This window comes from Sminthopsis crassicaudata, chromosome 4 (assembly GCF_048593235.1).
Source record: "Sminthopsis crassicaudata isolate SCR6 chromosome 4, ASM4859323v1, whole genome shotgun sequence".
Taxonomy (NCBI): domain Eukaryota; kingdom Metazoa; phylum Chordata; class Mammalia; order Dasyuromorphia; family Dasyuridae; genus Sminthopsis; species Sminthopsis crassicaudata.
This window is the reverse complement of record NC_133620.1, coordinates 133745381-133759724: the sequence shown is the minus strand read 5'-3', so window position 1 is coordinate 133759724 and position 14344 is coordinate 133745381. Positions and strand designations below refer to the sequence as shown.

At 31.4% G+C, this 14344-nt stretch overlaps 1 protein-coding gene across 3 annotated transcripts in view; it reads right to left on the bottom strand.

The window, feature by feature from the left end:
- The window catches only part of SERAC1 (serine active site containing 1), a 94458-nt gene that overhangs the window by 24530 nt on the left and 55584 nt on the right, over positions 1–14344 (bottom strand). For all 3 annotated transcript variants that reach the window (XR_012489152.1, XM_074309433.1, XM_074309434.1), the window contains exons 11-13: positions 11191–11341; positions 8415–8553; positions 3029–3123 (exon numbers count right to left, since the gene is read on the bottom strand). Coding sequence is in view for 2 of the 3 variants with exons in the window: in XM_074309433.1 (XP_074165534.1) it covers positions 3029–3123; positions 8415–8553; positions 11191–11341 (385 nt within the window). In the remaining variant the exon portion in view is untranslated. The remainder of the gene's footprint in view (positions 1–3028; positions 3124–8414; positions 8554–11190; positions 11342–14344) is intronic.

Genomic DNA, 14344 nt, shown 5'->3' with positions numbered 1-14344 from the left:
TATTGCAGGGGACATATGTAGGAACTCCTATGCCAAAGTCAAATCTTCCTTGTCTCCAAACTGTATTTTGTATATTTACTTATACAGAATAATTTAAAAAGAATTGAATAATTTAAAATTTTAATTCTCAGGGACAGGTAACTACACAGTAGATAAGAATACTGGAGAAAGAACTGAGTTGAGTTCAAATCTGAGCTCAAAAATGCACAAGGTTATATATGAACATGTGGATCATTATGTACCAAATTGCAGCATTTTCTTTATAATTCTCAATTTTCTTCTACAGTTCTTTCACAAATTAGTTTTGATTACATCTTCATCTATTCCTTCATCTTGACAATATATCTTTTTAAGTGTTCAGGTTTTGTTTTTTGTTTTTGTTTTTTTTAAACTTACCCTGTATTTATCTGTATTGTATTCTTATCTCACATGAAAATAACAAACTCAAAATTAGGGTACTTCCTAAGTGAAGTCACTCATATGGGATCAGCTTTCTATTTAAAATGCTTTCATCATTTCATAATGTTCTGCTGGGCATATAACATTTTTTTTTCTTTTTCTATTTTGTCTTTTCTTGCTTTTCATTTAAATTTCAAATAAAAACTTTACATCATGTTTTACTTATGTTTAATGACCACATTGTTGTCATATAAATTTTCCCCTAGTCCTGTTCATTTGATTCTGCACTGGTTCATATTAAGTCTTCCCAAGGTTTTTCTGAAAACTTCTCTATCACTTCTTACAGAACAATAGCATTCCATCAAATTTATATACCATAACTTATTCATTCATTTGCCCAATTTATAGCACTTTCTCAGATTACTATTATTTGCTACCTTAAAAAAGAAATTTTTATCCCTCAAAGTTTGTTTTGCGTAAGATTAATCATTCACTTAATCAACTTTATCACAAATTCCCTCTTTCCCCTTTTCTCTCATATTTCCATAATGAGTGAAATATACTTCTGTACCCAACTGTATGTGTGTATTTTTCCTTCCTTTGGTCAGTACAAATGAATGAGATTCCAGAGTCACCCATTCCCTTCACTTTTTAATCTATATATATACTTGGCACACACTGAATATATTAGATAATTTCCCTAACCTTCCCTTCCCTTTCTCTCCTTATAGTATTCCTCTTCTCCTCTTATACAATTCTTTTCTTAAGATTATCAAGAAATGACAGAACTACTCCTTCTGTTTAGGATTTGTCTAATTATGCTTCCTCTATGATCTTTCATGTTAATAGGATTCAGGGGGAACATAAGTATTCCTCCTCACATTAAAATTTAAGCAGATGCTTTTTTTGTTTCCCAATTTTTTCCCTTTTGATTTGATATTTCTTATGTAGCACAAATGTTTAAACATATATTGGACTGCTTACTTTTTAGGGAGGGAGTGGGAGAAGGAAGGGAGAAAAAATTGGAACACAAGGTTTTGCAAGGGTGAATGTTGAAAATTATCTTTGCAATGTATTTTGATAATAAAAAATTATTATTTAAAAAATAAAATAAAATGTAAATAGTTTATCTTTGTTTAGCCCTTTAACCATGTTGATTTGGGTTTACTATTTGATTTTTGCCTTAATGCTTATATTTGAATTTCAAAGATTCTATACAACTCTGATCTTTTCATTAGGAATACTTGGAGATTCTCTAGTTTATTAAAAATCTATTTTTCCTCCTTTAGCATTATACTCAAGGTTGTTCTCACTCAACTCAATATGTTATTCTTTGCTATAAATTTATATGCTTTGCCTTCTGAAATATAATTTTTTGCACCTTTACAAAGAGGGCTGCTAAAACATGTATGATCCTAACTAGCTACTTAATACTTAAAACTCTTTCTTTGTGAAAGCTTACAATATTTTTTTCTTTGATCTGGAAAATTTGTATTTTGATGATGGAAATTTCATTTTGGGGTTTCTCTTGAGAGGTGGATGGTGGAGTCACTTTGCCTTCTGGTTCAAAAAGACCTAGGTAGTTTTCTTTGGAGATGTCTTGATATTTGAAGTTTAGATCTTTTTTTTTTTTTAACTCCATCATGGCATTCACATAGTCCAATAATTAAATTCTTTCTCCCAGATATTTTCCAAGTCAGTTGCTTTTGTTATGTGATATCTTACATTTTATATCTTTTGTTTTAATATGTTTTGCTGCTCATAAGAATCATTGGCTCCCATTTGGTTCATTTTCATTTTCAGGGAGTTTGCTACTTGGCAAAATTTTGTACTTTTTGTGTCAAGTTGTTACTTCCCCTTTCTAATTGTTTCTGTTTGGGACTTCTTATTGTTTCTTTTAAGATTCTAGGGTCCTCCAACACACTGTATGCTATGAACTCCAATCCAGTATCTGCAGACTTCTCTATCTCCCTAGATTTAGCTGAGCTGGACAACTGACCTGCTGTTCCTTTTTCTGAATTTCTCTATCAGGATTTGGTCTGATGTATTTTCTAGATCTAATGGGAGTTTTGTGGAAACTCAGAGCTCAGCTGTATTGCTTCCTAATTAGTACTCTGCCATCTTGGCTCCATTTTTAGACCCTTCAAATATTTAAAGGCAACTATATATATACCCTACATCATCCTTCCTCAGGTTATACATATTAAAGTTCCTTATTTGATATGGTTTTGATCCTTGCTATTCTAGTCATTCTCCTCTGGAAGCACTTTAACTTGTCAATATTCCTCCAAAATGGGGCACCTAGGATCTACTGTATGTTACACTTTTAATTTAATTTAACTTTAACAGAAATTTAACAGAAAAAGGAGATTGTGTTACAACAAAATCCTAATGCATCAAACAAAAAAAAAAATCTCTATCAAAAGTTCAACATTAGAACATATTAAACTTTAAGCAGTTTTACTATTTTCTTATAGCTAGTCATTAATAAAAGGAAGATGAAGTTAAAAGATTTCCTCTGAAGAAGAAATTCTCCTATCTTAAGTACTTAGTCACCCAATTAAGGAGGTCAGTACACCTTGATTTTCCTTACTCTTCTTTTTCAGTTTACATAATTTTCTTCTATTACCTTTCCACAGGGCACTTTGTTCTCCAGTCACTAAGGTTGGTATCATACTCCACAGAAATAATTCGAAGAGCAGGACAATCTTTTGCTAGCCATGTCTACATAAAATAAAGCAAAAAGAGTGCATGTGAATTTTCACTATACAAGTTCAGACTAAACAGAAAGATTATATGATGATCAATTCTGACGGACATGGCTCTCATCAACAATGAGATGATTTAGAGGCCAGTTCCAATGGTCTTGTGATGAAGAAAACCATCTGCAGCCAGAGAGAGGACAGCAAAAACTGAATGTGGACCACAACATAGTATTTTCACTCTTTTTGTTGTTTGCTTGCATTTTGTTTTCTTTCTCATTTTTCCCCTTTTTGATTTGATTTTGTGTGTGTGTGTGTGTAGCACGATATTTATGGAAATATGTATAGAAGAACTACACGTTTAACATATATTAGATTACTTGCTGTCCAAGGGAGGTGTGAGGGGGAAGGAAATATATTTTGAAAATAAAAAGCTTTAATTAAAAAAATAAAATAAAAATAAAAAATTCATGCCTTATGGCCTCTTGCTATATGTTAGCAGCTAATTAAAGTATAAAAAACAGATCAGAGATGAAAATGTGACATAAAGTCCATTTCCACTCCAAATTATAATCACCTTTCCTTAATGTTCCTCAAAGTTCTATCTCTCAGCTCCAGAATTTTCACTAGCTATCCTTTATAACCAGAATGTTCTTCCTCCTCATCTCTACCTCCTGGCTTCCCAAGTTTCCTTAAGTTCCTAGCTGAAATATTAACCTTCTGGAAGAAGCATTCCCAATTTCTCTTAATTCTAATGCCTTTCATTTATTATTTCGTATTTTCTTTTTTATCTCGTGTTTAACACAGTGCCTTACATATAGAAGTGTTTAATAAATGTTTATTGACTTTTTAGTCAACAAACCAAAGTTTTATTAATATTTTTACTTACAAAGTCCATTCATATTGAAGAAACTAAATTAAATACTTTTCTTCAAAAAGGACACCATTTTCTGATTCCACATTAAATTTTTAAAAGATAACTACTTTGTTATTTGGAATTTAACTCCAATAAACTTGAACATTTCTATACAGAAAAACCAAAAAATACTGTATGTGAAAGCCAAGAATTTTATTTCATACAGATCAGTTTTTTAAAATATATACAATGAATATAACACATTATTTCCAAAATATATTCCACTTATTTTTGTTTTCCTCCAAGCTTCTTTATAATCTCTTCTGAATACTTTTTATTAATCCTTCTTTATTTAATTTTCTTTCTTTCTCACCAGTGCCACAACTCATTCCTCCCAATTTAAAGAAAAACAAAAACAAAATAAAAACAACCCCCACCATTAACAAGTTTATGTGGAAATTAAAAACATTTATATACTCATGAAATTTAAAAATATATGTTTAATTCTGTATCTATAATCCTTCATCTCTCTATCAAGAGGTAAGAATTGGGAAGCATCCTTTTTCCTTGGTCCTCTGAAACTGTGGTTAATCATTGCATTGGTCAGTGTTTTTATGTCTTTTAAAATTGTTTTTTTTAACAATGCTGTAGTCATTACCTAAATTGTTCTGTTCACTTCATTTATTATGTGTTGCTAATACACAAGTGATCTCAGGTTTCTCTGAATCTGTTACTTTCATCATTTATTACAACACAATATTTCATTATGCACAATACAATAATTTATAAAAGTATCCCACAACTGATTTAGCACCCTGTTCAATTTCTATATCTTTGCTTTAACTGCTATGAATACTTTCTACTTATGGATTCTTTCCCTCTTTCTTTTGTAACTTTGGGGAACATCTAGTAACAATATTATTAGATATCAGGGTTTCTTCAACTTTTTCCATTCATGACCCCTTTTTGCCCAAGAAATTTTTATGCAACCCCGGGTAGTTAGGTGTATAAGATGTATACAAATCAAACATTTACTGATAATCATAATTTCAGGATCCCCATATTCAGTTAAGAGATCCATATGGGGTTTAAAGAAGCTTTGAATGGCAATATATATATAATTTGGGAGCACACAGATTAATTCTCAACTTTTTCAAGAGAACTTTTCTCATTCTCTATTCACCTCACCCATTGTGCACTGCCTCTGAGATTATTTCCCATTTATATTGTATATACTTTGTATGCACATAGCTGTCTTTCACATTAGAATGTGAGCTCTTTGAGTCTTTCTTTGTATTCCTAGCACTAAGTACAATACCCAGTACAATGTATTTAATAAGTGCTTATTGACTCTTAACTGACTTGTGAAAGATATTTCCTATTTTACTCAAATTATGATATGATTCCATATCTAAGTCTTTTATCTTTTATTTTGAGATTATTGTGTAGAATATGAGATCCTGATCCAAACTCTAATTTCTGTCAAACTATTTTCCAGTGTTCTCAACAGTTACTTCCAAACAATAAGTCCTTACCTCAGAACATAAAGAGTCTTTGGTAAAGCCAAAATACGCTACTATATTTGTTTGTTGTTGAATCTTTTATAATTCTAATGTGATTCTATAAAAAAGACCTAGACACTAAAGTTAGGTACTAGGAGACCAAGATAACATTTATAGATTCAGTTCTGGAATGATATGATCTTGGTCTTGTTAAAATATGTCTATGCCTTAGTACCCTGAAAAAATACAAACACTACTACTACTACTATGTAAAAAGAACCTTATTAATATTGAAGTAACAGTTCTCTTGATTGTAGATACTACAGAAATTTCTATTTAACAATTATCCTATTTAAAAAACAAAACCATAATCAGATAGATGCCTATCATCCTGAGGCATTCCTCTACTGTCAGCCCATTTCCTGTACTGGTGAGTTCCTTTCCGGGCCTCCATTTTGGAGACAGGCCAATGACAGTCTTGTTCATATCTCTACTTAGAAAAGCTATTTTAAGGGCACTTAGCGAAATGGATAGGATACTGGCCCTGGAGAGGATGATCCAAGTTTAAATCTTGCTTCAGACACAGCACTTACTAGGTGTGTGACCCCAGACAAGTCACTTAACCCCAACTTTCCGAACCCCCAAAGAACTATTCTAATCTGTTTCCTTAATTGTTTTCTTCTTATTTCAAACTTTCTTCTTCTTCTAGGTATTCATGTGGCCATACCATTTATGTTTCCTGATACTTATGACTTGTGGAGCTACTCTCTTCTTTAGGGATTTCCTACTGACAGCTCATGAGTCACAATATCTCTTCATGATATCCAGAGTCGTCTTCTGTTTGCTCTTATCTCTAGCTGAAGTTTGCGATTTGAGACTCTGTTCCAAGATCAGCTCTATCCCCTCTATTAAGTCTAGATGAGTTTGTCAGACCTTATTTTGTTCTACCTCAATTTTCCTGCCACTGGTTTTCATCTCCCCTGATACAAATGGGCTCAGAGAGCCCATGTTGCTCTTGAGGCTTCCCCTATGGGGATGTTGCTGTGGTCTTCTATCCTCCATTAAGGGTGAGGATCACTGCTTGTCAAATTTCTGCTGCAGTTGTACAGCTTAATCAACTGAGTTTGTTCTGGCTTTCCTGGTGACAATTCTTTTCTTGTGCTGTGGCTTTTGGCTATCTTTTTGTGACATCCTGAACTGAATACATAAGCTTACTAATTTTTCCTTTTTGGTTTCTTCATCATTTCTTAATTGCTACCTTTTTTAGAGCATTGCCAGAAGATATCTCAGAGAGACAGGCTTCTCTACACCATTCCATGCTGCCATCTTAAAAAGAATTTCAAATAACTACTTCTTTTGTGATAAACATGCTGAATTTAAATGGATGAATGTGATTCTATAAAAAAGACCTAGACACTAAAGTTAGGTACTAGGAGACCAAGATAACATTTATAGATTCAGTTCTGGAATGATATGATCTTGGTCTTGTTAAAATATGTCTATGCCTTAGTACCCTGAAAAAATACAAACACTACTACTACTACTATGTAAAAATAACCTTATTAATATTGAAGTAACAGTTCTCTTGATTGTAGATACTACAGAAATTTCTATTTCAAATTCATAGAAATTTAATATTGTGATACTAAATAGTTGCAACATTCTAATCCAGTAAATACTAATGATTACTGTGTTCTAATTATATTATTAAATAAAATAGTTTTCACTTATATTATATTATGGTCTACGTATGTAAAAGGGCTAATTTTTCTCCCTTTTTTACTTTTCTCAGACTCTTAACAGTATCCTAACTCATGCAAGACATTACACAATATGTGTTACTAAGTAGGTTAACTGATGTTAATGGCACAAAGATGACAATTAGGATACACAGTTGCTGATGAAAAACATTTAGAGTCTTTTACTATTTCATTTCAATCATGAAGTGTCTAATAAGTGAAAGATACTAGAGATACAATTTCCTGCCTCTGAGAAACTTATATAAAATATATATCAAACTATTTCAAGAAGGAGAAAACAGTAACAAGGTAAGGTTGGGGTATTGGGGAAGGTTTCTTGTAAAAGGTGATACCTGAATTGTTTTTTGAAGAAAGCTAAGGATTTAATAAGGCAAAAGTGAGAATACAAGCATATGGAAGCATCTTTGTAAAGGCATGAAAAAAGAATGTCATATACAAGAAACAGCAAGTCTGCTTGACTGAAATATAGAGTAAATAAAGGGAAATGAGATTAAAAATAGAGGCAAGAATCAGAATATGATTAAAGATGTCAGCTTAAGGGATTTTTTTCATCCAAAGCTGATGTGGAACTGAAAGTTTGTTTTGGTTTTGCAGTGGCATGATATAATCTGACTTATACTTTAGTTATATCAGACAACTGTTTGGGAACTGGATTAGAAGGGAAAAGGACTAAAGGCAGAGAGACAAATTAAAAAATAATTGCAATGATGAGGAACTAAAATAGATCGTGAAACTGGAGAGAAGGGAACAGACCATAAGACATTATGAAGGTAAAACTGCCAAAAGATTAGGTAAAAAGGGGGAAGGAAAAAAAAAGATAGGAGTCAAGATTGACTAAACTTGCAAACCAAAGTTTATAACAAGGAAATAAGTAAGTCTGAAGGAAAAAAATCAGTTTTGGGAGAAAATATAATTTCTGCTTTGACTATGTTGAAAAGTTTTCAATATCTACAGGATAGTAAGAACTTAAGTTCAAGAGAGAGATCTGAGTTTAATATATAATATAGATTTGGGGACTAATCCCAATATGATGATTCAATACGGGAATATTGATGATATCACCAAGGAAAAGAAAAGAAGACTCGGTAGAAATGCCATATTCTTTTGACCATACCACAATTTACTAGCTATCAGAGTCTCTCTGCAGTGTTCCCTGGACACAATGACCTCCCAAGAACTAGTATGTTTTCCTTACCTTGGGCCAACACTGCGTATAACATTCTTCATCTAAGGCCTTTTCAATTTCAAGGTTATCACAGTCCTGTTGACGCCAAGTTTTGAAGGCTGCTCCCATAAGGCCATGAATAAAAAGGACATCTGCTTTAATGGGCTGACTAATAAGAGAAAAAGTTTAAAAAGAAGCAGAATATGTACATTATTGCACCAATGAGAACTTCTAATGTCCTTTCTTTTCCCGGTGCTGTCCCAGCATTTGTAACACATATTTCATGGGAACATATATACATATATATTTCGTATATGTATATGTTAAATATGTAGATGTTATGTATGTGTATTGACATATACACATTTATATTTATATATTTATTTATTTATTTTAATCGGGAAGGTTAGCCTCTTTGACCTAGGATATATACAGAATAAACACCAAAAACTGAGTAATAACTAAGATACATACCTGATCATTAAAGATCAACCGAATGAAAAATGATAAAAAAAAATATGGGGTGACAGCTAACAACTAGGTTACTCTCATATCCTAACTTATGAGTTATATATTTCAAAGAATCAATAATGGAATATGAAAAAATAGAATAAGAAAATATTGTCATTCCATAATCTTTATATGTGAAGGGGAGTAAAAGTCTTGCAAATTGACACTGATGCAGGGCAGAAATTAATCTATATAGGAAATAAAGGAAGATTTAAAACAAATTAATTTCTACAAAATCCCTGAGAGAAAGAATTGTGACTGATAGTTTAGTGGCAAAGTTTATATGGATGAAACATTGTTAAATTACTTTTTTTTTTTACAAAGTGCAATTAGAATGATAGTTAAGATTTCTTACTAAAAAGCAATATGAATTGTTCCCTGGATACACATACTTATTTAAAAACCACTGATTAAAACAAAAGAAAAATCAAAAATCATAAACCTGCTGCCAATTTAATCAATTTATAAAATCTCAATGGCCCTTTCTACACTCACTGCCATAGCAAAGGTACATTTGATGATGATGATCATAAAAAAGATAATACATATAATGCTCTCAAATTGTCAGCGCTGAATTTCTTTTACATTATCACAATTTTCTCCAGGTCCTGATCTCTTGGATCCATTCTGAATGGATGAATATATAGCAATCTAGTGGTCAGATTTCTATCAACATCAATAATCTCAAATAGTCATGAAGACAGAAAATAGTGCCTTGAAGCAATAAGAAAATAGCTGTTAGAAGACTATTCTCTTGAGTTTGTAAGAGTACAACCACCAGAGCCAACTTTATATTCTTTATAAAATTTTTATTACTTCTTTAGTAAATTTTGACTATCCTTTCTGTATTTCTTAGGCTACAATAGAAAATAAAACAAAAGTAGCAGAGAATAAAGAGGTTGCCATATACTCTAAGATTAGCAACAGTTTAGGAAAATACAGGAAAACACCAATTAAACAATATGGACACCCAAAATTCCCCTGTTATAGAAGCACACTGCCTCATATTTGCCTTGACCACTTGTAGGGCATCATTGTATTTCCCAGTAAGAATGGTAACTGATATTCATAATTTATTAGAAGTAATTCAATTATATTTTATCTATTCTTGTTTACCAAGTCAAGGACTTGTTATTCAATTGTTTCAGTTATGTATCTGACTCTCTTTAAGTCATTTAGGGTTTTCTTGACAAATATACTGAAGTTCTTTGCTATTTCCTTCTCCATTTCATTTGGCAGATGAAAAAACTGAGACAAACAGGGTTAAGTAACTCAAACAGCTACTAAGTGTTTGAGGTCAGATTGAACTTGGGTCTTTCTGACTCCAAGCCTAGCAGTCTATCTACTGTGCCATCAAGCTGCTTTGTGAAGGATTTAAAAAATATCTTAAAATAAAAATGTTTCTATCAAAAATAGTTAGAAGGAAAACATTTCAACAATGGGAGGGGAACTTCAGTTATCTATAAAATTGTCTCAACCTAATCATCGTATTCTCTAATGAAGTCAGAAAAAAAGCATCAATATAAATATTGGCTTTTAATCACTCTCTTCAAACCATTAAGCCAACCATTGTCATAGTAGTTACTCAGAAGAATTTTATTTAATAAACTATGTCAATCAATCAAATGATAAGCATTTATGCAAACAGCACTATAGAGGAAGCAATTAAATATAAGACCCTGATCCCAAGGGTAGCATAATCCTCATAAGGGAAAAGCTAATAAACTTTAGCTTTATTAAGTTAAATAATAGTACATGAGATTATAACAAAATTAAATTCAAAATTATAAGGAACTGATGAGAGACTAAGAATAGAGACCAATTTAAGCTAAAGTAGATACATATGAATTCACGGATATTGGAATTGACTTCAAGTTTTGAAGAATGAGTAGAATGTCTTACATACAAAAAAAGAAAGAGAAAGGGACAAGAGGACAAAACAAGCAAATAAAGAATGAATGTAGAATGTATGCATAACAGTGAGAAGGCAGACATGACTGTAATAAACTGTGCACATGGAAGAGAAATGAGAAATACAGTTAGAATTGCAGAGTAGGGTAAGATTATGAATCTAGAAAAAGGCAGAGTATGGCCTTCATATAGTAGGAAATAGTAAGCCTACTAAAGGTTCTTGAGTAGGGAGATAAAACAAGTATTTTTTTAAAAACTCCTATTGAATCAGGTTTTTTTTTTCTATACTTATTTAATTTATGAAAGGAAGATTAAACTCTCAAGTTCTACATATTTTACATGCTCCAAGAAAAAGAAGTCATTCTATTCCATTCTGCTTTCTTACCTAGTGCGATACTGGGGATATAGCACATACACTCCATCCTGGTACTTTTCTTGTACAGTTTCCCTGTCCAAGTTAGCCAGAGTTCTGGCAGCATATGAAGACTGAATGACCTGGGGGGATTTTGCTGCTTCAGCCAGAATGGAAACCCAGCCTAGTATCAAAAACAAAAACAAAAAACCCTCTTCAATTATGTAACTAAGTCTCATAAATTGAGAATTAAGCTGGGGAAAGGACTTTAAATTGAAGATATTGAAAGCAAACATAAAACTCTCTCCTGAAATAAGATTTTACCTAAATTGATGAAACCAGTTTATTCTAACATAGTAATTTTCTAAGATCCAATGAATCTAGAGGCACATATGAGAAGTTAAGTTATGCTAAATGTTTTTAAACAAATTGCAAATCTATAAATCATTTTGCACTATTTGAACTTTTATCTTTGACAAAAAAAAATCTTCAAAATCAGGTTATGAATAGTTAACAGTATAAAAATCAAGAGCCTTTTTTCCCCCTTTTTGATCTGTTTTTTTCTCACGCAGCATATTAATTGTGGAAATATGTATGAAGAATTGCACATGGACCTTCTCTACAATCTTATCTTTGCAGCTTTATCTAATATTACTTCTTTCCATGAGTATATATTTCAACTGAACTGGATAACAGTCTTTATCAACCAAACATGCCCTAAAATGTTCACACTCTTAAGAAGCTGTTTTCCTATACAGGAAAAGAATTCTTCCCCTACCAGACTGCTGAATTACTACAATGTTGTAGTAATTCAAATTTTGCTTTCTCTAGGAAATTTTCCATGATTCTTTAAGTGACAACCTTGTACCTAAAATGATATTGTGCACTTTTCTAGTTCACTAATATATGGAGCATAAATTGTTCTTGCATCTTAGCAGCTCCCCCACACCCCCAAGATGTAAGCTGGATATGGGCTGGAAACTTGCATTTGCTAAACTTTCTATCTATCCAGACACTCAGCACAATGTTCTGCACATTATATTCCTAAATATCTATTGCTGTCACAGAGTTAAAGTTGCATATTGTAATGAGAATTCAAATAAGAATCAAAAGATTATAGGTATGGGGCTACCTTCTCTAGGATTCACTTTACTAACTTATAAAATGAGAACACTGGACTAAGGTCACTTTCAATTCTAATATAAGGAGTTCATGTTTCTTTTAAAGTCTTAAAAAATCATATTCTCGCATCCATAACCTAGTTTAATTTTCGGAAAAGCTGAATTAAAAAAGTATGATTGCTTGCTCATAAATCACAGTAACTATGTAATAGCAAGCATAAATCTTGAAAATTTTAAAAGATCTTAAAAAAAATTCTCAACAACTAAGAAAATTTAAGAAAGAATACAGAAAAGCATCACACAAATTGAGAAGGCATGGAAGTGTTGCTATCTGCAGCAATGGAGGGAATACATTGATAAGATAACAAATTAAAATTTTAGTCTAGTCAAGCCAAATCAACAAATTTGATTTCTGGAATACCTATGTGTATTATTTTATACCTAAACACAGTCATTATAATCAGTTAAACAGTAATTTAATATCTTTGAACTGTGGGAACATTATATCACTTAGTCAAATTTAAATAGCTCCTGCTTATGAAAACAACAACTACTGGTTCAATAATTTTTAGGTAAAAGTTATGTTACATCAAAGTTATAAAAAAAAACTTATGTTCTTCTAACATTGCCTACCTAAAAATGGAAAGACTAGACCTATACAAATGTAAAAAACAATAAAAATTTTTAAAAGAAAAAAGTATACACATACTATAAAAGAATAGAAACTGTATAGCATAATTGTGAAAAAATATATAAAATTACACATGTTTAACATATATTGAATTACTTGCTGTCTAGAGGAGAGCGTAGGTGTAAGGGAAGGAGAAAAAATTTGGAATACAAGGTTTTGCAAAGCTGAATGTTGAAAACTATCTTTCCATATATTTTGAAAATAAAAAACTTTTTAAAAAAAGAATAGAAACAATGAAAATATTGTTCTATGATTTGTAATATATAAAATAAAAAAATTAATCTCTGAAAAGCAACAGAACCAATTTTTACCCAAAACAAAGTTTGTTTACTTTGCTACTGTCGAGTCAGAATAACTATTTTCATTTTGATAACATATTTCATAGTATAGTCTCCAGCTGCAAATGGAAAGATTTCCAGATGTTTCTTCTATATATTTATTGCTAAATGTACATGCTGACAATGGAAAATTACTATAGTAAAAAACTTTAATGAAAAGTCCTCTGATTGGATAATATAATCCATTAAATCAAGAGTTCCTTTGAGGAAGGGACTGTCTTGTGTCTTTTTCAGGTGGCTCATTATTCCCAAAATAATGTTTACCAACTAATGTAATGAATATTTTAATGAACTTTAATGAATATTTATTGATTACCTAGAGCGATTATAAAATTTGTTTTCATAAAACTAAGTATGAATTATCCATATTATATACTATTCAATCCACTAGAGCAGCTCAAAATTTTACCTAGGTACACTGGATAATTCAATTTTCTATGCTATAAAATACTATAGAATTAATAATATTTGGTAATTTAATGTCAGTTACCTTCAGAGATTCCACAGTAAAAGAACTATTTTAGTACCTCATGAAGATGTGAAGATGACCTGGCCTTCCAGATTATAAGAGTGCAAACTTTTGATAGAAGCAGAAAAGACTTTCATCACAAGGCTACACCTAATCCAAGGACAAGTCTAACTAAGTAAGTAAGGGCCCAATATACGCTATCATTAAGTAATGAAATCTTTGGCCACAGCAACTCATAAAAGAAAACAAGACAGGCTTCCACATAAAAAGTTGAAATAAAGTAAAAAATGATTCTATTAGACAAAAAAATTAAAATAAAGCTGAAAGATTTAAAAACCAAAAGAAAACATAAGATATCTCATAGCAAAAATAATTGACTTAGGAAAAAAAATCAAAGAGAAATCATTTAAGAATTAATGAAATACACAAAAGTCAAGACCAAACCCCTCCAAAGAATAAAAACCAAAACAAGCCTAAACATCAGATTTAAAGAAATCCAAAGGGCAAAGTGGAAATAGAAAAAAATCTACTATTATGTCCTGAAAGAAACTCAAAAATTAAGTTTCTC